General features: G+C 40.4%; 4 protein-coding genes across 4 annotated transcripts; 1 reads left to right on the top strand and 3 right to left on the bottom strand.

Annotated features, from left to right (window-relative positions):
• Positions 1-102: 102 nt before the first annotated feature.
• On the bottom strand, positions 103-8,877 carry CLUP02_02067 (14-alpha sterol demethylase Cyp51A; the record flags this gene model as incomplete). The annotated part of the gene is made up of 20 exons (XM_049281102.1): positions 103-297; positions 376-447; positions 505-1,206; positions 1,276-2,160; positions 2,265-2,304; positions 2,439-2,472; positions 2,525-3,407; positions 3,484-3,513; positions 3,538-3,918; positions 3,990-4,219; positions 4,370-4,481; positions 4,520-4,615; positions 4,667-4,742; positions 4,952-5,110; positions 5,170-5,499; positions 5,588-6,057; positions 8,009-8,131; positions 8,215-8,343; positions 8,394-8,601; positions 8,669-8,877. The coding sequence occupies 20 exons, from the start codon at positions 8,875-8,877 to the stop codon at positions 103-105; spliced, it is 5,364 nt and encodes a 1,787-aa protein (XP_049137059.1).
• Positions 8,878-9,003: 126 nt separating this feature from the next.
• On the bottom strand, positions 9,004-10,008 carry CLUP02_02066 (uncharacterized protein; the record flags this gene model as incomplete). Its single annotated transcript, XM_049281101.1, has 6 exons — positions 9,004-9,087; positions 9,141-9,192; positions 9,273-9,358; positions 9,515-9,636; positions 9,692-9,764; positions 9,796-10,008. The coding sequence occupies 6 exons, from the start codon at positions 10,006-10,008 to the stop codon at positions 9,004-9,006; spliced, it is 630 nt and encodes a 209-aa protein (XP_049137058.1).
• A 110-nt stretch (positions 10,009-10,118) lies between these two features.
• Positions 10,119-14,296, top strand: CLUP02_02065 (uncharacterized protein; the record flags this gene model as incomplete). Its single annotated transcript, XM_049281100.1, has 13 exons — positions 10,119-10,661; positions 10,736-11,160; positions 11,222-11,455; positions 11,581-11,813; positions 11,884-11,975; positions 12,258-12,290; positions 12,369-12,404; positions 12,452-12,510; positions 12,598-12,674; positions 12,730-13,075; positions 13,130-13,247; positions 13,327-14,218; positions 14,283-14,296. 13 exons carry the CDS (start codon positions 10,119-10,121, stop codon positions 14,294-14,296), a joined length of 3,102 nt encoding a protein of 1,033 aa, XP_049137057.1.
• Positions 14,297-14,394: 98 nt separating this feature from the next.
• On the bottom strand, positions 14,395-15,395 carry CLUP02_02064 (major facilitator superfamily transporter; the record flags this gene model as incomplete). The annotated part of the gene is made up of 3 exons (XM_049281099.1): positions 14,395-14,908; positions 14,975-15,115; positions 15,169-15,395. Coding segments are annotated over 3 exons (882 nt in total), but the record flags the coding sequence as incomplete, so codon positions are not given.
• Positions 15,396-21,404: the final 6,009 nt, after the last annotated feature.

The raw sequence follows: 21,404 nt of genomic DNA, 5'->3' as shown, positions 1-21,404 counted from the left end.
GATTCCACAGCGCATCAGCCAAAGGCAAGACGACTTGACTTCGTTCTCTTTGCGCACTATGGAGACTAACATTAAGCTCAAATCCAATCAGGATTTCCTCTTCTAGACAAGGTACTTCATGTAAGTTGTTCTAATGCGACGGCTTAGTGCTCGGCTAACTTGAGCAAGAGGCTCAATCAGCCTAACCAGAACTGTAGGAAGGCTCAACTCCAATTTCGTTTTCTTGAATAACGTTGTAGAAGAGCGTGGAGTCTTGTTATTCTGTTCTTGATTCAGTAATCTTGCGAAGATTATAGGCTGAATTCATAGTTGCACGTAATTTTTGTTAGTAGTTTGGTACTGGTATGTTTGCAATGTCTCTCGCGAGTTGTTCACTGTGGACAGTATCCAGGAACCCCGTCTCTGATCCCCACTCAACCCCTTCACCTTGTTGTCCAAGTCACCTTGCTATCAAACATACAGAACTCTGTGTATGTGTACCATTTAGTCTTGTCTTATTCGCACAGGCTCTTCTTGGAGTATCTTTTTCCCTGCCACCTTATACGATATGAGCCACAGAAGAAGAATGACAGCAAATTGTGAAAGAAGCATGTAAGGAAACACATGGAGCCCCGCCACCTGGGTGATAGCGCCGAGCATGTATGGAAGTATGGCGCCGCCGACTTGGCCGAGGGAAGCAACAAACGATACCGCACCAACATGAAGCTCTTTTGGTAGGTAATGAACGAACTCGACGATGCAGGACGGGAATAGCGGGCCCATAACGAAGCCGAGCAGTGCCATCGAAAGTACCGAGATCCACAGAACCTGTACTATCATGAAAAGCACCACAATGGCGGGAGCAAGTGCCAAATAAATGATGACTGCCCGTCTTGGGGTCAATTTCTCCGTGACTGCACCCAAAGCTAGTCGTCCAATCGCCATGCCTGCCCAGAAGCCAGAAGAGCAAATACTGGATGCATAAGTGCTCGTATGGCGGACGCGGAGCATGAATGTGACAACCCAGCCGGAAACAGTGCACTCAGTGCCCACGTATGCCAGAAGGTAAGCGGCGTATATCCAGGTCGCGCTGTATCGGAAGATGGCTCGTTGATCTACTCCATCTTCAGGGTTTCCCTGCTTCTTCTTGTTCTCATGGTACTTCGCTGCAGTCTCGTGTCTGAACGCCAAAGGCAAAAAGACCACTTCTGCAACAGATGCGATAGCCTGAAAGGGTTTTAGTAGCGAGACAAGCAAGAATTTAAGGCTTGTCCAAGTTCCCTGAATAGAACTTACCAGCACATAGAACCACTGATACCACTGTCCATTATTTGCAGACAACAAAATCCCTGCTAGGTACGGGCAAGTCGCAGCTCCAATCGAGAATGAGCCATGCAAAAGACCCGATAGGGTATTTGCGTTATTGAGTGCAGCAACCCAAGCACACCAGGATCCATCGACTATGCCAACTCCGAAGGAACCTACAGTGACTCCAAGAAGGAATACTGGAAAAGGTGGATGGAAGGAGCCTACTGCAGCGTAGACCAGATGGCATGCGGGACCTATGAAAGCAATTCCGCGTTGCCCGAGTTTGTCATGGATGCGACTGTTGAGAAGAGATGCCAAGCAGTAGCCGACTGGTCCGACGAGAAAGATAGCAGAGACTTGAATTTCGTTGAGCTGGTAATATGTTTGCTGGTGCGGTAGCGTAACTCCAATTGTAGCCACGAAAAGGCCCGCGACAACGAAAGAGTAAGCTGCCGCGGCAAGCTTCAATGCGATGGCTTCTCGGTCTTGTCCGTTGATGGATGATGTTGGCTCGATATTCGAATCTGCACTTCTAGTGCCAAGCAACCGTTCTGATTCTGTTGCACCATTAAAATCAGGTGATGAGGTGGGAGGTGCCATGATTCGTGCTGTTGGGGTCGCTGTGAACGAAGAGCAAAAGTAAGTAGCTCCCTTGACTATGACATTGGGGTAAGTTGACGGCTTGAAATGGAGGGTGTCAGTGATTATTAACGGTTTCGGGGCTCGAGAACTGAGTCGGCAAAGCTTCGGATGATCATCCAGATGTTGCCTTTTTAGGAACATGTTCCAGCTCGGATGGGCCTTGCGATTCGCAACAAGGTTTAACAATAAAGTGTTGGCGCATGTTGTCTTTCGCTTAGTGCGTAGACCCAACTTCAAAGCTTCAGTTTGACACGATGATTAGCTTCAACGTTCTACCGCAGACATCTTCTGAATTTAGGATGTAGAACAAGCATCATGTAGCTATGTTAACCGACTTCAGATACCGGACCCTCGATCTTGATCAACTCAAATTTGCTAGCTGGGGTAAGGCATGTAGTATTTCGAATAAGCCAGTCCGCTCAACATAAAATAGCCAGGTAATAGCGCTTAGAATCCCGATTGAAAGTATGTACAATCACTTTTATTCCACCTCATGGAGAGGGACAAACATTGAGGGAGAGAGGGAGAACATCATGTTCGGGTCTCAGAATTGCATCAATTCGGCGCCGATCTTTCTACTCCCGACGGGTCCAACGGATGAGCCCAGGTTGAACTGGACGCGCAAACATGGACGTGTGATCCGTCGGCGGCACGATGCCTGTTCTTCCATCTATGGTGCCCAGTTTGAAGTTGCGCACGATAGTGCCGATAATAACACCTAGATTCAAGTATGCAAATTTCTCGCCAATGCAGCGGTGTCGCCCCGCCCCGAACGGGATGTAAGGACTCCTAGTACCCTTGGAAACTGCGCCATAGCCGTAGTCTACAACATCATTGGCATCAACGATGCTCTCGCTAGGCTGTAGCTCATCCCACCGATGAGGATTCCAAGACTTTGCGTCCGGGAAGTATTCGTCGCTTATGGCAGTCACCATTGGCGAGGCCAGCAGCACTTTGTCAGTGCCGACCACGTAAGGACTTCCGGGAATGGCCAGAGGGTTCATAACCTTGCGGAGAATGGAGTGAATGGAACCATGTAGGCGAAGCGTCTCCTTCACGACATTGTGTAGAAGCGGCAGCTTGTCTAGATCGGAATATTGCATTGGCGAGAGTCGACTTTTGTCTCCATGGCCAAGATTCAATATCTGCTCTTGATAAAGCTCTTCTGCAACGTCGGGATGTGCGGCTAAACGATGCATGATCCATGCACTGGCTGAAGATGACGAGTGTTGACCTCCCATGAGGAGCGTGATCATCATGCACGCAACCTCTTTATCTGGCACCGGTGTTCCATCCTTGTAGTTCGAGTTCATGAGGTTCCAGAGCATGTCGTACTCGTCGTTGGACTCGAGACCATTCTTACGACGTTGGATGATAATATCCTCGTATACGTCTCGCATCTTGTTGTGGGCAGCATCGCGACGTCGGTTTCGCGGTAGAGGTAGCCAAGGAAAGAGGAAGTTGATTGGGGTGAAGCCCTAGGCGGCCAGGCTGTTAGTATCATACTTGCATCTAGAGAAGCCAAATATCAACGGGGGGATATGGGGCACCTACCATGTCAAGATCATGGTACAAGCCCGCGAACTCAGCCGTCAGCTTTTATCTGACCTCTTCTCCCTGCAACGAGCGCGCTGCTGTGAATAATGTGATCTCAGACATGGCGGCAGAGATATCAACAACACCCGATGACCCCTTCCATGCAGGGCTCATCTTGATATAATCCACCACTTCCTTCTCAATCAACGGCACATGAGATTCTAGAGCCTTTTGTGTAAGTCCAAACTTAACAAACTTCTTCTGTTCCATGAGCTTGGAATTAGGGCAGTCGTAAATGACATCTTTTCCGAACACGGGAATCGTGAGCGGTCCGTAAATCTCCTCGGCGTTGATGTCCTGAAGCTTTCCATTGAGAATAAAGTCGTTACCCTCGATTCCCAGATAGCAGGTCATTTTCCTACCAAAAAGGGTGAAAGTGAAGACATCACCGTACTGACCAAAGGTTAGCGAAATGAAAGCTTATAGCTCATGTTGCTCCTGCGCGGGTCTTTGGTAGGCTATACCTTCGCACGGTACTTGACGAAGAACCCTACAGGATCCATGCCATAGGAAACAGCATTGCCAATGTAAGGAATCCAATGGAAAACAGCTGGCGGTTCGCTCTTGGCGTGGAAAAGCGTCTGACGGCAGGCATTGATTAGAATCGATGCCACTAATCCGATGAGGCCACAAAAGGCAATGTGTGCCAAACTCGACAGGCCCAAGTCCTTAATAGAGTCTGGCATTTCAGCGGCTGGGTTTTGTCAATATTCTGTAGAATGATAAACAAAATCTCCAAGTAAGAAGAGGATAAGGACTGCGTCTGGGCCAACACAACATAAGTCGAGTAGACATTTCAATAGCTCGGTCAGGAAAGACGACAATAATTCTTTTTAATTCATACATCTGTAGTAGGCAATGGCAAACATCCAAAACTCCGTCGGTGATTTGGAGCCAAGTCTAGCAACCTGAGTGACAGCAACTAAGAAGCCTTTCGAATTCGTATTCGGCTGGACCTACAAGCCTTCGAGATGTTAGTAATTGCGATGTCCACATTGAGCTCCCCTGCTTTCCTTGATGGCCCTGGAGCGCAAAGGCGGTTCGTATTCGTATTAGGTACGTACCCACTCCTATCAAGCTGCAGGCGCTGCTGATTTCAGTTGAGACCAGTGGGCCTAGGAAATACATACGTAGTAAGCACTAGAAAATCACTGCGATTTCCTAAAACATCTTTATTGATGAATGCACAATTACCGCTTTTCATAAAGTTTGTCCGACTATGGTGGGATGCAGTCGCTAGTGTGCAGATTATGCTCTTCGAGGTAAGGTATCAGCTTGGAGCAGATTGGATCTCATAGGTACGTAGTATAAGTCGGATTTTGGTCTAGCCAAGTGTACCTCTTATGACTTAAGAATACATACGAGTAAGGATTTGAAGGCAAGTCTCTTTCGGAGCATTAGAATTGCTGCTCTCAAACTTTTCTACTCTTTCTGGCAGTACTTCCAATACCGGGTGACACTCGCTGCACGAATCTGTCGACCCCATTTGATCATGGCAAAGTACGACGAGATCTGCGCCAAAGCAGCAAACGCAGCAACTAAAAACGCGTTTTGGTACCCCATATTTTCGACCCATGGAGTTATGCTGATACCGGTTAGCCAAATACACCTCTTTCCAACATTGAACGAATGACGGCGACTCACCCATAGGAAACAGCAAAAGACATGGTGTTGCGGATCAGGATGACGGTGACGATGGCATCTTCGCCCAACTCCTTGTAGCAGTCGATGCAATAGCTGATCGAAAGCTGGCTGCCGGCAGTGATAGCTGCACCGAAGACACCCATTGCAAAAACCAAGCCAAACCAGTGGACTTCGTGCGCGGCCCCGACGCCCCAGAGGAGAAGAGCACCTGGGATGCAGATCAATAGTGCTGTGAAGAGCCACAAACGGAACTCAGGTTCCATTATTCCGTTGTTACGACGTGCCTTCCAGATGACGAACTTGTCGCCAAAAAGCCCTGAGTACACTGTTCTATAATAACCCATTAGAACTTATACTAAAGCGAGAGAGAGCACGAGAGAGAGCACGAGAGAGAGAGAGAGAGCTAGACGTTGCTTACCCAATGCCGACGCCGATCAAACAGGATATGTAAGACAATCCGACAATGCTTGATCTGAAGTTGTAAGGCGAGCTCGATAAGATCAACGATGCAGTGCCATTCAGAACATTGAAATAACAAACAACAGCTCCATACATGAAGCCTGCGAATACGATTGATGGAAATTGGAAGTAGAGGAATGGTCTGATCACCATCTCTACAAGTGAAGCGTGATGATTGATGTCCTGTTTTCTGAACATTTTGAGCTTGTCGAGGTATGACTTCTTTGTCATAGTCGGCACGAGGCTGGGAGGCGTCTGAACAGGTGCTACTCGATCTGAGTCGGATGGATCTTTGGACCCCTTCTCAAGTGCTGATGGTGTGTAGTCCACTTGATAGGGTTCGGCCGTCAAAACGTCCATGCGTTGATAATTGGTCTCTTCCATGAAGAAGAAACAGATGACGAAGCCAGCCCCGCAGAAGATAGCACACTAGTAAGTCAAAGCACCCACTTTTGGGCACCCCCCCCTTTTAGGCACCCTAACAAAACATAGTATCCAAATATTAACACTAACTATAATTAATTAATTAACTACTTTCTATTACTATAACAATATAATCAAAATTCTCCTTAGGTAATTCGACCCTTATAAGTTAATTAAAACTAACTAAATAGTTACTAAAGTCCTCTTAAGCTTTTTATACGTTCTAAATATTCGCAAATTTAGTATTTAAGTCTAGATATATAATCTTTTTTTTTTAAAGCCTTATACGCTTAATCTTAGCCTTAAGAACTCGAACTTAATACCGAGATATAGCTAATTAATAAGCCTGCTCCCTAAAAGCTTTTTTTACTTTTTAAAATAGTAGTTATTAAGTATTATTATTTAAACTAAGCTCTATAAATAGCTTTAAGTAATTATAAAGCTTGCTAGCCTTTTTAAAAGTTGATTAATTAATAATAAAAGTTATTAATACTTAGTTAAGTAATTTACTAATATTACTAATCGTTTACTTAGCTTCTATACCCTTTTTAAATAATATAACTTATATAAATAGGATTATTAAGTTAAGAAGTAGCTTAGCTATATTAAGTAGTTATAATCTAGTTACTTTTTATTTACTTTATATATTTAATAATATTAAACTAGCTAAATAAGTAAATTAGTAATAACTTAAAAAGTACTGCTTTTTAATAATAATAGAATTATTTATTATATCCTCCTTATTAAGCTCTTTTTTATATATAGACTTAATAAGCCTAAAAATAGCTATATTTAATAGCTAAAGGATATAAGAAACGTATAATAATAAGAATAATAAGTAGACGTTATTTTTATAGTACTCCTATATAAATTCTATCGTTATATAACTCCTATACCTATTTAGTACTAATAATTAAGGCTAGTTTAGCTTACTAAGCCCCCTAATAAGGGGGGTCTTAGTCTATAATAAAAATACTTTTTTTAATTAATAAAAAGTAGTCTCGTTAGTCGTCTAACTATTATTTATTATTATAAACTTCTAATTATTATAAGTAGTAAGTTAAAAAGGGAACTACTATTATTAAACCGACTTTCTTTTATAAATAATTAGTAGTTTAATAGCTCTATTATTAATAAAAATATACTTAATAATCGTTACTTAGGTATACGAACTAAGCTCTTTTTTTCGTATTACTATAGCCTCTACTATACCTAAAACTAGCCTATTAGCTCCCTTACCCTTTATTATATTAATCTTATTTATATTATACTTATTAGCCTATTTAATATTATTAATCTTTAGTATATTAAATAATCTAAACTATTATTTAATTATATTAATAATAGCTTTATTAACGTAGCGCGAATCGATTGAATAACTTCTCTAAACCCTTATTAATAAATTCTTTTTAATAAAAGCGTTAATTTATCTTTTATTAAATAATTTATTATCCCCCTAAGACCTTAAAACTCGCTTAATAAATTCCCTAACTTATTTATAAATTAGTATAATACCTAGGTAATATTATATACGAATTTACTAAGCTAATTAGTCTTTTTATTATAAAAGAAGTTTTTAAAGCTCTACGAATACCTTTACCCTCGTTTAATAACCTCTCTTTCGACCCTAAAGTATTATCCTAAGAACCCCGAACTTAATTAAGGCCCTTTTAATAAAGAGACCGTTTTTAATAGTATTAAGTACTTATTAAAGCTTATTTTTAGTATACGATATTATTACTTATTAATTAGTAAGTATACTAAAAAGGAATATGTTTAGACGATTTTTGTAATTGTTATATTAAATTGAAATAATAGGTAGGGTTTTAATATAGTGGCTAGGAGGGATTTTTGGGGGTGCCCAAAAGGGGGGGGTGCCCAAAAGTAGGTACTTTGACTTACTGCATCCCGAAGTCAGTCACGGGAGCGAGTGCAACTTCAAAATTCAGAGTCTCACCAAGACCCATTCCCAACCTTGGCCGTCATTGACGAATCCGGCAATGACTGGTGCAAGGAAGTTACTTCCCACCAAGAACAAGGCATAGAAGCCCATGTAAGTGCCTCTCTCGTGTGTGAACCACTGTTCGTATGGTTAGTTGAGATACAGAAGGTAGGGATGCTACTGATATAGTTATTTGGAGGATACATGCACGCTCGACATACCACATCGGCAATGGATATCTCGCACAGAGATTCTATGGGCGCACCGATAGCTCCCTGCAATACTTTATTCGCAATCCAATTACTGCCCGTGGTGGCATATGGTGCCCACAACATGATGGCCTGGGTTGCCTATTGTCAGGTCGAGGACTAGCATCAGCTGATATTGTGTGAAAACTGACCATGCTTCCTAGTAGAGTAAACAAGTATACTGGACGTTTGCCAAACTTCTGGGCAAGCGGTTGCCATATCAGACAGCCCCAACCAAATGCCAGAAACATGTAGCCGGTTCCGGAGTTCAAGTCTGCGAGGGTCAGACCGGTCGCGGTGGATATCGGCACAAGGACAGAGTAGATCGCGGCTGATGCGATGCCAACGGCGAGACAGTAACTGCATAATAATGTCACCTGATTAGCTTTAAAGAGGGCAAATCAGTTGCCAGATGGAGTCGGCTTACACGCATATGCATGCTAGGAGCTGATACTTTCTTCGAGGGCTCCAATTCAAAGGGTCGTCCGGGTCATTTGATGGCGTCGGAATCAGAACGATGTCTTTTCCACTACCCTCAGCGTGCCGTGAGGCCATCGTACCCTCAAGATCTACCAAGTGGACCGTTACAGGGATGAAGCCCGACGGCGGGGCCATTCCGACCGTGTCAGAGCCCATGGTCGATGTTCAAAGAGAAATTTGTGGAAAGGCCTGGGTGGTCCGTGGGGCATAGAATGAGTGTACCAAAGAGTTGCGAGAAGGGAGTAATGGTGGGCAATATGTAGGAGAGACAATGGGTTCTATCTATCTTCTGCCCACATAGAGATTGATAGCAATGACGAAAATGAAGCCGAGAAGTAATTCCGGAACGGTGATATCAGACTTTGACTACATGTTCCAAGTTTCAATGTGACAAGATAGGCATTCTCTTGATAAAGCACATGGGAGGCATGGTGGTAAGTAAAGGGGCCATGGTGGACTCGGCGGCCGTAACTTTCTTGAATGGGGCCAATCATATGTAATTACGAACTTATCTCATATGGGTCGGCCCTTGAGTCTGGGGTAATCTCCACCATATGGGTGACTTGACGATGGGGTAAATGGACTTGATCTCTGCGCGCCCAGCAATCATGCTGCGCCCGGCACTGTCGTAGTGACACTGTTACAGGGTTGCAGATGCACCAAAAGACGAGTGTGAGGATAAATTCTGCCTTTTTTGTCTGCTACCTTGACAACGACCAGCAGATGATGACATGCATCAAGCGGGTGTGGATAAGCAAATAGCCAATGACTGAGAATTACGAGAGTTCGGCACCGGCTGATTGCTGTTAAATGCCATGAACCAGCCAATCATTTGTATTTGCGATGGATCGAGAGGAGCCAACTCTGATAAGGCGGGGATCAGACCCGTCCTCTTGTTGGGATGATAATCTGATCCTTGAGGAGACACCAACGACAACAAAGAATTGTTACGACAGCAATAGAATGGCACCAGATCGGCAGAGCATGCCGAGGGGTAACTCCAACTGCGGTATCTCAAGAGAGGTTCCGGCGTCAAGTCCTGCCTACCAGTATCTGTTTTAGCCATGTATTTACCTTGGGCCGAGAGAAATGAAGCTGCATTGATGAGGGGAGCTCATGACAGGACTCCAACAGATCATGTACGCTGTCGTCACAATCAGCGGCGATAAGCCATGGGCCGATGTGCATGCGAAGTTGAATAAGTTCCAATCTACAGTCAACGGGGGATGGCCGGGTTCTTGATGACCCCTCCTCCAACCCTTGGAGAAGAAATATTGATAAAGACATTATCCCAATTATATCCAACATCTGACGGTCCTCCCCTCCGGCGCACCCTCTTTTACCATCATCAACTTCCATCGTTTTGTCCTAGTCTCTTCTCCAGTGTATCACTCATCATGGGTTCGCTTGCACCAGCTTCGTGGGAACTCAAGGCTGATAAGTTGAGGAAGATCCTCAAAGACTCTCTCAATCCAAAATGGCTCTTGGCTCCGGAAGACCTGCCTTCCCCAAGCCAGCTGAATATCTCCAAGTTCATCGACACATGCAAGCTGTTGACTCCACAGGAGCAGGAGATTACAGCCTGTAGCGGCACTGAGCTAGTAAGCCGGATGGCTGCTGGCAAGCTTACCGCCGTTGAGACAGTTACAGCGTTTCTGAAGCGCGCTCATGTGGCTCATCAGCTGACCAACTTCGCGACCGAGTTCTTGGTCGATGAAGCGTTAGCTGCTGCTGCAAAGCTCGATGCGAAATTCCAGGAGACTGGAAAGATTGTTGGACCGCTGCATGGTCTGCCGATTTCCATTAAAGAGCATATTGGACTCAAAGGGAAGATTGTGCATTCGGCCTACGTGGCTTGGGCGGACAACGTTGCCCAAGAAGACGCTCTAGTTCTTCGGCTGGCTGCGAAAGCGGGTGCTGTCTTCCATGTCCGCACCAATGTCCCGCAAAGTTGCATGTTAAGCCACGTCGTTCATGATTTCCGAGACAACCGGACTGACTGGTCGTACTACAGCACCTCGACTGCAGCAATCCCATTTACGGCACGACAGTCAACCCTTACAACCGCAATCTCACATCGGGCGGCTCCAGTGGTGGCGAAGGAGCATGCCTCGGACTCCGTGGCTCTGTCTTGGGACTCGGGACTGATATCGGGGGCTCCGTTCGTGGGCCGGCGGCCTTTTGCGGCTGCTATGGTCTTCGAACAACGGCTCTGCGCAATCCATACAAAGGCATTTGTCTGCCGGGCCTAGGCCAAGAGAGCATCAAGTGTATCTTGGGCCCCTTGGCAAACAGCATCTCGGATATTCAGCTCTTTGAAGATGTTGTACTTAACCAAGAGCCTTGGGACGAAGAGACCTCTCTGGTTCCCCTGCCCTGGAAGAAGATGGAGCCATATCAACCAGGCCAATTTACTGTTGGTGTTATTTGGGACGATGGGTAAGTGATTTTGGGATTTGGATGCATGCTTTCGAAGTTTCCACTAACGGTAGCTGTACAGAATGGTTCATCCTCATCCGCCAGTTACCCGTGGCCTCAAGTACGCTGTTGACAAACTTAAGGCAGCTGGGGTGAAGGTCGTAGACTTTGAGCCGTATAAACATAGCGAAGGAGCCGAGATAATCGAGCTTCTCTACTTCCCAGACGCAGCCGAGACACAGAAGGAAGTCCTTGCAGAAGGGGGCGAGCCGGTAGCACCATTAACGGAGTGGGCGTTCCACTACTCAAACTTTGAGTAAGCCGGAGCCGCTCACCATCAGAGATAATTGGGAACTGAACTTACGGAGAGAAGCTTTCCGTGAAGAGTAAGGGAAACCATATCTATCTTCTTGGCTCATAGCTGACACCGTTGGTACTCAGGTATCATAAGGTGATGAAAGATCGCGGCGTCGATTTCATCCTTTGCCCCGCCTATGTCGGCGTGGCTGCCAAGTGTGGCACTCCTCAATACTGGCATTACACGACTATCTGGAATATTCTGGATCAACCAAGCATCACTTTCCCGACTGGTCTTCATGTCGATCCCAAGGTTGACGTAGTTGATGCCAACTACAAGCCTCGATCAGCAACAGATGAGAGGGAGTACAAGAAATGTAAGTTTACACCACGTCCCGTGGCTATGGTTTCTCGATTGAGCATATGATATTTACCAAAAAAACTCAGATATTCCCGAAGCGTTTGTCGATGCCCCGATCGCTCTCCAGCTCGCTGGCAAGCACTTCCGGGACGAGGAGACGGTGGCTGCAGCAGATTTGGTGACGAAGATCATACAAAATTGAGGTGAACTTGGCCCTTATTTTGTAATATCTCAATATTTTCAAGCCTTGAAAGCCCCGTTGAATAATTGAATAATCTTGATTCATTACTGGCCGCATGGTTTTCTCTCATCAATGGAACATAGGCCCCCATGTAGGCACCTAGATTTGGACCATTGCGGTATAGCTCGCGGGCAGATTTCTGTGCCACACTTCGCGAGGTCGCGATTAAAAATTTGTACTCAACACGGCGGCCGGCTAGCACTCAAAGTCATCATCTAGATTGTTGAACCATTCGCATTGGTGCGAAAGAAGGTGATTTCACCAGAGCAACTGCCTAGAATACTTGCCATACATGCCGCAGACGAACTCAGATGGTGTGCAAGGTTCTAGGTTGTAGATATGTGCAATCAACCCCGCAACGGTATGGTATGTACTCCAAGTCATACGATAAGCCGGCCCACCATGGATGTTAGGACGATGTTCGTGCGGGGCTGTGCACCATTTTCCCTATGATAAGACATGCCGATCCTGCGTATCCCCTTTGATTGGGTCTTTGAAGTAGGCAGCCTTGCTTCGCAGCTGGCATATCTGCTTCGTCACTACCGATTGCTGATTTCAGCGCCTCAATACATGTTTGTTACACGTGCATCAACATGCCCAAAGCCAAATTGCGAACGAAGACCGGGTGCTCGACCTGTGAGTCAGTTCGATTCGCCTATTCGACATTAGGAACGTTGCTAATACGTAGCAGGCAGGAAGAGAAGAGTGAAATGCGGCGAGGAGAAACCAGTATGCCGCGCCTGCGTTGCTTCAGGACGTGGTTGCACGTGGCCGTCCTCCGACGACATGTACGATAGACGTCACCGATCTCGCCGATCTTTCTCTGATGACAGGACCTTGCCTTCACCATCTTCCTGCAGCAAAGATTCCATCATCTCTCGGGAATTAAGAGAGCTGCCGGATCTCGAACAGGAGCTGACCCACCACTACTTCAACATATTCCTCTCCGTACTCTTACTCCCCACAGTGAGAGAAAGAGACCTGGAGGGCTATGGATCGCAGGTGATGAGCATGATGCTTCGCTCTGAAAGCGTAAAGTGCGCTGTCCTAGCTGCGTGTGCTTCTAATAAGTGCATGCTTCTGAGGTCAAGGAGGTATCATGATGCGGCACTGGGGTACTACTTCCGTGCCGTGGAACTGGTCAATCGTGCTCTTCATGACTTGGGTGCATCCGCCAAGGGGCCTGACGATCCGCTGCTGACCACCGTTGTGTATCTTTACTTATACGATGTAAGTATCCCGTTGTTGCTGAGTCTCAAATCCCAACCCGGTCTCATTAATTTGAAAGATGTGGGGGCCGCCCGACGAGACTTTAGACGCGAGGAAGCATGTCGACGGCGCTATGAACCTACTCAAGCTTAGATACGAAGACACCTGCTCACCCATGTCAATGTCGAGACCTCTACATCGAATTAATACGGAGAGCGTGCTTTATCAAGCATTCCTGCTTGCTATGCGAAAGCCATTCGCTCCCAACTTTCATGTGGATGAACAATTCCTCGATCGATCCGAACATGGTCTCAACGCAAGGAAACTCATCGACATATTATCCGAAGGTGATAGCCCCGTACTGGGCTTACCACTGCCGCTATATCGTCTCATAACGGACCTCATTGACGTCCTCAACTCACCCAAGCATCCGACTGAAGAGTTTCTGATTCGGATGAGAGAGGAGATGGAAACATGGGAAGGCCTCGTACTGATAGAAGATGGAGGAGCCAGCTGCCCTTTGTCCATGACGAGCTTTCACAAAGACGCTGTTACTCTTTTCGTTTTGGGCGCTTCGCTGCTCCTAGATTACATCGCAGAGTTTTCACTCGCCAACCACACTTTATGGCCACAGGTCCCAAGAACTACGCAGAACAGCTGGAACCCTTTACATCCAACACGAAGTGCACCAAGATGGCAAGTGCAGCGTGCCTTTGAGATTCTTCGTCGACCAGCCGCCTATGAAACGTGGACGCGGTGCTTCTTGGGGGCTTGGCCGATGTTGATACTTGGTTACTCTGTTACCTCTTCTGAGGATATCTCGTTGATCCGGCGTGTTCTGACGCAAATGGTAGAGCGTATGGGGTATGGAGAAATTCAAAGGATTCTCGATGATCTAGAAGGAGTCTGGACTAAGCGCACCGAGGACATTCCTAGAGAGTCTGTGGTGATGAGTGCTATCGAGAGGACTTGTGCGGTGTAATCAAGGGTTGTGGGCAAAAGTCTTTGTGTTCAATTGACAACATGCAGTGAAAGTGAAAGATGATTAGGAGACAGCAACTAAAGTATGTAATGCTGCATATCTCTTTCCATCCTATGGTACTAATTCAACGAAAATGGACGGCAGGCATCGTATTTGCACCGCATGTCAGTGACTGAGGCCTTTGGCATGCGCTTTGGCAACATGACGCCAGTATCTGCTCGCACTATTCTCTCTGATAGTCCTACCGTACTTGGTCATGACGAAGATACTGGCATTCCAGACGAATCCGATCGCGGCAACGATAATGTAGGTATCGCGATATCCCATATGGTTTAGCCAAGGAGTGATTCCATAGTTGATTGCAAACGACATGGTGTTGCGGATGATGACGCATGTGGTGATCATGTCACCGCTAAGCTGCGGATACGACGCGATGGCATATCCGAGTGATCCCGCCACAGCAAGGGCGTTGTTGATGGCGAGGGTGAACTGGGAGATGACGAGGCCCATCCAGTGAATGTGGTAGGTCACACCCAGGCCGTATAGGAGCATGCTGAATGGTACCAGAAACATTGATGCGGAGAAGAGCCAGAGGGAGTGTTCCGACTCCGAGATTCCATTGTTGCGTCGGGCGAGGCGGATCGTGAGCAGCCGACCGACCTTGCCGCAGTAGTAGCCTCTGCCAGGATGCATAAGTCAACGATCTCTTCCTTTCCCTTTTGAGAAGTATCTAGGAAACACTTACCCAACCATAGTACCGAGTAAGCCTCCGGCATAAGCCGCTGCTACACCGGCAGTAGAGAAGCCGTACATCGTGGTGTATACAGTACCAGCCGTAGCGTTCTGCACACCCGACCATACTAAATTGTTGGCACCGTACATCAGACTAAGTACAACTTAGCTATCAGATTCATCTCATCATAAGAAGAAGATTCCCACCCTGCGTAAACGACTGAGGGGTATGTGAAACCTCTAAGTCCACTAAGTGCAATATCCAACATGCGGTTGGGCCTAGCCTTGTCCTTGATACTGAGCTTCTGGATATAAGTCTTGCGAGGATAGATCATCTGCCCAGTTTCGGTATCAACAGGTTTGGCATTTGTTATGTTTTTCTCGTCCGCCTTATTAGATGTTGGTATACAAGTAGGCAGGTTAGACCTTTTGGTTACGACTAGGTTAATAGGTTAGTATAGGTCTATTGCGTGTGTATAAGAGGGGAAGATCGTGGGCAGAGCCCGCGGTCCCTTAGTAAGTATAAGTAGGTAGAAGGGTCCGTCTACATGGGCCTAGATTACTTACTTACTACCCCTACTTAACTACCTAATAGGGCCCCTTTTCTACCTTATAATCTAATATTAGTAGTCTTCTATTTTTATAATAAAAAAGGCTAGAATAGGGGCTAGGTCCCCCGTTAGTAAGAACTAGTAATAAAATCTATAGTTAATCCCCTATTTAGAAATACCTAAAGCTATATACTAAAATTTTAATATAGCTTTTATTATAATTATTTATATAAAAATTTTAGTATCCCCTCTTTTTAATTACTTCCTAATCCTCTAATATATATAATCTATATACCTAAACTCCTCGGAAATCGTTAAATTTAGTATAATTAAAAAAGAGCTTTTTATTAATCTAACTACGCCCCGAATACGTACGTTTCTCTCTAAACTAAAGCCCGAGAGGTATATACGTTTATTAAATAACTTATTACTTATAGTATACTATTATTTTAATTACGTATTACCTATCCTTTTATTTTAATTATAATAATTCCTTTGCTAATAAATTATTCGAGGGACTTATTTAGTATACTTTTTATAAACCCGTTAGCTAGGTTATTATTATTACTAATTTAATAGATCTCGTAGAGCTCGCGGCGTTTATATAATTACCTAAGTATTATAATATTTATTATAAAGCGCTTTTCCTTCGTAATACCTAGCTTAACGAGGTATTTATATAATAAGTATAAATTTATATAGATTATAATAGGGATCTTCGGAACGTTAAGTTATTTAGTAATAAGGTTTAAAGTAGTTAAAATAGTATAGGTAACGTTAATGCCTACGACTATTTTATAGACCTTTAATATTAGTACGCTCTAGGTAATCCTTTTACTTTTTATAGAGCTATAGTAGATAATATTATTATTAATCGTAAAGCTCTCGTTAGTTTATTTTTTATTTATAAGGATAATAATATAACCTGGCTATAAAGTATAATTAGCGTTATTCGTAAATAACCTATTTATAAAAACGAAGAGTTTAGCTATAGTTAGATTTAATAGTACGAATATAAGCCCTCGGTCTAAGTAATCTATTTACTATTTAATATAATAGTTTAGCATAGCGTAGTTAATAAATAACGGATTTATTTAGTATTAAGTAATAAATAACGTATTAAAAGCTACCTTTAGTTAGTAAATTAATACGATATAAGTACTTCGAGCTCGCTACTTAACGAATTATTATTTAGTATTTAATACCGAGGGGTTAACTTACTTAAACTTCTTTCCTTAATTCTTCTATTTAAGCACTATATTAATACCTTTTAATAAAATAATCCCGCTATTAAAAATAAGCGGCTCGTTAACTAATAATTATTATTTTAATTTAGTTAATAGCTTAGCGCGCTTAAGCTCGGTTTCTTCTTTTTAATTAAAAATCTTATTTAATAATCTAATAGTATTATCGGTCTATATACTAATAATACTAAATAATCCGCTTTTTCTTATTAAGATTAATAAGTATAGATTAAACGTAAATATTATTATCTAGAGCATCTTTAAATAATACTTATTATATATTACTTATTAATAAGTACTAGATTTTATAAGACTATATAGTAGCTATATAACGTATAAAATAGTGCCCTTAGGGTATAAATAACGGATCCGACCTAGTAATTAGGTAAAAACCTTATAATAAAGAGGTTAGCTCGATTATATATATACTTAGGTAATATTTCGTAGCTAAACGACGTAGCTTTTTTAAATTAGAGTCGGGGCTAGGGTAAGGATTAGATATTAACTAGTTCTTTAAATTATTAGTAATTACGTAAGGATCTCTTTTTTCCCCTCGTTATTATACCCTTATATAACTAAGTAAGATTTTTTAATAAGGTTAAGTTTTAGGTTCTTAATCTCGTTAACGAATTAAGACTTAAATATCCTTATATCCCTATATTTAGGGCTAAGTTAAATAAATTTAATTACCCCTCTTTTTACTAATCCTAAAAGCTCCTTATTAATAGATTTTATAAAAAGTACTCCTAGGGTAATAATAATACCCTTATTACGGAGTTTAGTAGCTAGCTTAAGATTTACTTTTTTTTTAAATATAAAGTAGGTTATAGTCATAGAAATATTATTATAACTACGCCGTATTAATATTTTTCTAGTCCTTTTACTTTATAATAGAGAGTTATTATTAATTATAATAACGATCTTATTAAGGACTTTATTTATAGTAGCGCTATTATTAGTTAGCTAGTTAACTATAGGGATTAGTAAGTAGTTAATATACTCTATTATCGTAGCTAGCGGCTCGGGATTAACCTCTTCTAAGTACTAGGGTTTAACTATAGTAGCCCGGAAGCTTATTAAGCTATAAGGTAACTTTACTATATAAGTAGTACTATTTATTAAAACGAGCTTAAATAGGCCTTTTTATCCCTTATTTTTTTATTAAACTTTAATATCTAATTATAGTAATAGATTAATAATATAAGAGATGTTTAGTCCGTTTTAAGTAGTTAGTACTTCGCTTATTTACTTATTAATATAAAGTCTGTAGACTTCCCTTATTATTTTTAACTACTTTTATACGTTAAATAATATTTAATAATAGTAGAGATTTATTAAAAGTATATAGAAAAGCTCTAAAAACGAAGAGTATAGGAACGAGGCTATTTAAGCTAACTATATTATTAACTACCTTAATTATAGCCTAAAATATAGCCTCCGCGCTTATTAATAAGTACTTATTTTAAATAGTATTATATACCCTTTTAAGTACTACGTAGTATTTCTTAGCCTTATTAATACTATTATAAGCTTCGATAGGTACTTTTTTAACTTTAATAAATATAAATTTAGTAAAAGATTTAAACTCTACGGTACTAAAGTTCTTATTAATATTTATAATAATCTAATTTAATAGACTAAGGTAGACGTCGATTTAATATAGCTAAAAAGCCTCTTATATATACTTCGTAATTATATCCGCAAAGAACCTTACTACTTAAAAAAAAGTAGTAGTATTAACGACGTAGAGTATTAGTTAGTTAGGACCCTTATAATTTATTAAGTATATTACGTTAATTACGATTTTATAATTAAAATTATAATTATTTTATAAGGTAAATTTAAATTGGCTAGGGGTAGTAACGTTAAATTAGTATTATTAATAGATTTTTATAAGCTTCTCGAGGGCTACGATTTTTATATCGTTACTAAATTACTAAAGTAATTTTAAGAGACGAGGAACTAAAGGGTAGTTAAAGCGCCGATATAAGTAATATAATTCGCCCTTTATTAAGTAATTAGTAATAGCCTTTTTATTATTAAAAAGCAGAAGCTAAGGGTATCCCTATTTATAAATAATAAGTACTATAATATCTCCCTTAATTAGTAAGTTATTAATATTATTAAAGTATATTCCTAGCTTATTTATATCCTTTAAGTAATATAAAAAAAGAGTATTAGTTAATAAGACGTAAAAAGTAATATTATTAAATAGGGTATTAACGACTATAGATCTTAATAACTTTATGGGTTCGCTATTACTAAATCGAATACTTACTTCGCTAGCTCTAGAGGTATTAAGAATAACTTCGGGTCGTTATTATTATAATATAAAGAGTTAAGGGTAGCCCGTAATTAAGAATTGCGTAGCGCTAGTATTAGGTATAATACTTTAAAAATCCCTTAATAAGTACCTCTTATTTAATAAAAAAGAGGCTACTAGTTCTATAGGCTTAGTTAACTTATGAATAAAGGTAGTATTAATAAAACTATACTCTATTACCTAAGTAGTAAGGATATTTATAAGGGTTCTGCTATTAGTAATAGTTATAAAGTATATTATTAAGATCTAAACTTCGTCCTTATAGTTATCCTTATAATTAAAATTAAGGCTATTAAAGTATTAGATTATAGTATTATTATCGTCGTCGTTATTAATAAGGGTAGTTCCCTTATAAAAAGTAAAGAACTATAAATATAAGCTCGGTATAAATTTCTTATTTCTTTCCTTACTATTTTTATATTTCTTATATACTTAACGTCGCTCTTTCTCTAAGTACTTAGTTAATTAATAGCCGGTTTTATAATAAACAAAACACTTTTTATTAATAGTACTACGGCCGTATTAATTCCGCTTATTAAATTAGGTCTTTTTACTAAAGTTATTATAAATACGGTTAGTTTAATAAATAGCGGGGACCTCTTTATTATAAATACTATTTTAAAAATATTACTACTACCTATTACGGTTACGCTCTCTCTCTATAGTATTAATTAAAATACTAAGCTAGTAATAGATATTAGTAAATATAAGTACTAAGTTAAGTATAGTAAGTTTATACTTTAATATACTACTTATATAATAAAGGAGTTAGTTATTTATATTAAGAATAGATCCCTAAGTAGCTAGCGCCTCGTAGAGAATTATAATATAATTAATTAGTACTTATAAAATCTATTAGTTCGACTTACCTAGGTTCTTATAAACTATAGAGTATTAATAGAGGTTATAGAGCTTAGCGAGGTAGTTTTAACGGCTCGTAAGTAGCTTAAAGTATTCCTAGGTCCTTTAGTATATTATATTAAAACTAAACGGGTTAGAAGTATTACTAAGTTAGTTAAAGTAAAAGGTTAACGCCCTTTTTTAAGTATATTTAAGAAAGTATTAAAATAGTATCGTTTACTAATTCTTACTTATTAATATAGTACTTTAAAAATCCGAAGCTTCTTACTAAAAATATTATACTTCTTATTACTATACTTATTCTTATTATTATAAAGCTTAGTAAGGTTAATTAATTAGTAAGTATTAAGTATAATATCGTCTTTAGTTTTTATATTAAAGTATAGTATCTAACGGGGTAAATTTCGTTATTAAGTAATAATAACTTTATTCTCTAGTTCTTTCTCTTCTTTTTTTTAAAGAGGTAATAAGTCGGTTAGTTAATAATAAAGCTAAAGTCGGAATTTTAATTATTAGGATTAAGTAAGTTAGGGTTATACGGATTCCCTTACTATTTTTCTAGCTTATTAAATAAGATTATTAGTATTTATTAATTACGGGAGTAGTAAGTAAAAGAAATAAGGATCGTAATATAATATATTAAAATATTTAGTATAGCTATAGTAAGTTACGATCTCTTTAAAAATCTAAGTAAAGAAGTATTAAGTATTAAGGGCGCTAATAATCTTTTTTATTATTGAACTACGATCTCTAATTCTTAAATTAATACTATTATTTATAAAAAAGTCTTTTAGCTTTTTAAGAATCGCACTTTTTATTTTTAAAAAGCCCCTTACTCTTAGCTTTAGAAGTCGGGTTTAAAGTCCTTTTATAGCTCCTTACTTATTAGGCCGTCTCAATAATAGTATCCTATTATATAGAAAATAAAGGTATTAAGCTTTTTATTATTTATAAGGGTAGGTATAATATTAAATAAGCCCTATTAAGTTAGGTTAACGTAGTCCTATTAGTAAATTAGAATTAAGTATAGTTCTATAATTTAAGAATATAAGTAGGCTAGAGGTAATATTAACTAATTATTAGACCCTTTTTACTTATTACTAGGGCTAGCGGTTATTATAATATATTTACGAAATAGGTTATATAATAAAAGATTATTATAAAATATAATTATTATATTATAATTATAATATAATATTAGTTAGGTTAAAAAGAGTAGTAGGTCGGTCGTAGCGATCGTTTTAATAATAATAAGCGGGTTATTATTATTAATTAGAAAATTCTACTCCTTTAACGAGGTATATAAATAGAAGGTTACTAAGGTTAATAAAAGGTTATTAAAAGGGAAGAAAGGCCTTTTATAACCGTACTTTTAGTAATAAATAGAGGATTCCGTCGGTTACTAATTAGTAATTCCTTTTAGCACTTCTTATACTTTATTTTACTAGTCTAGTCTCGGAGCTT

This window comes from Colletotrichum lupini, chromosome 1 (genome assembly GCF_023278565.1).
Source record: "Colletotrichum lupini chromosome 1, complete sequence".
NCBI classification, from domain to species: Eukaryota; Fungi; Ascomycota; class Sordariomycetes; order Glomerellales; family Glomerellaceae; genus Colletotrichum; species Colletotrichum lupini.
This window is presented reverse-complemented; position numbering and strand designations above follow the sequence as displayed.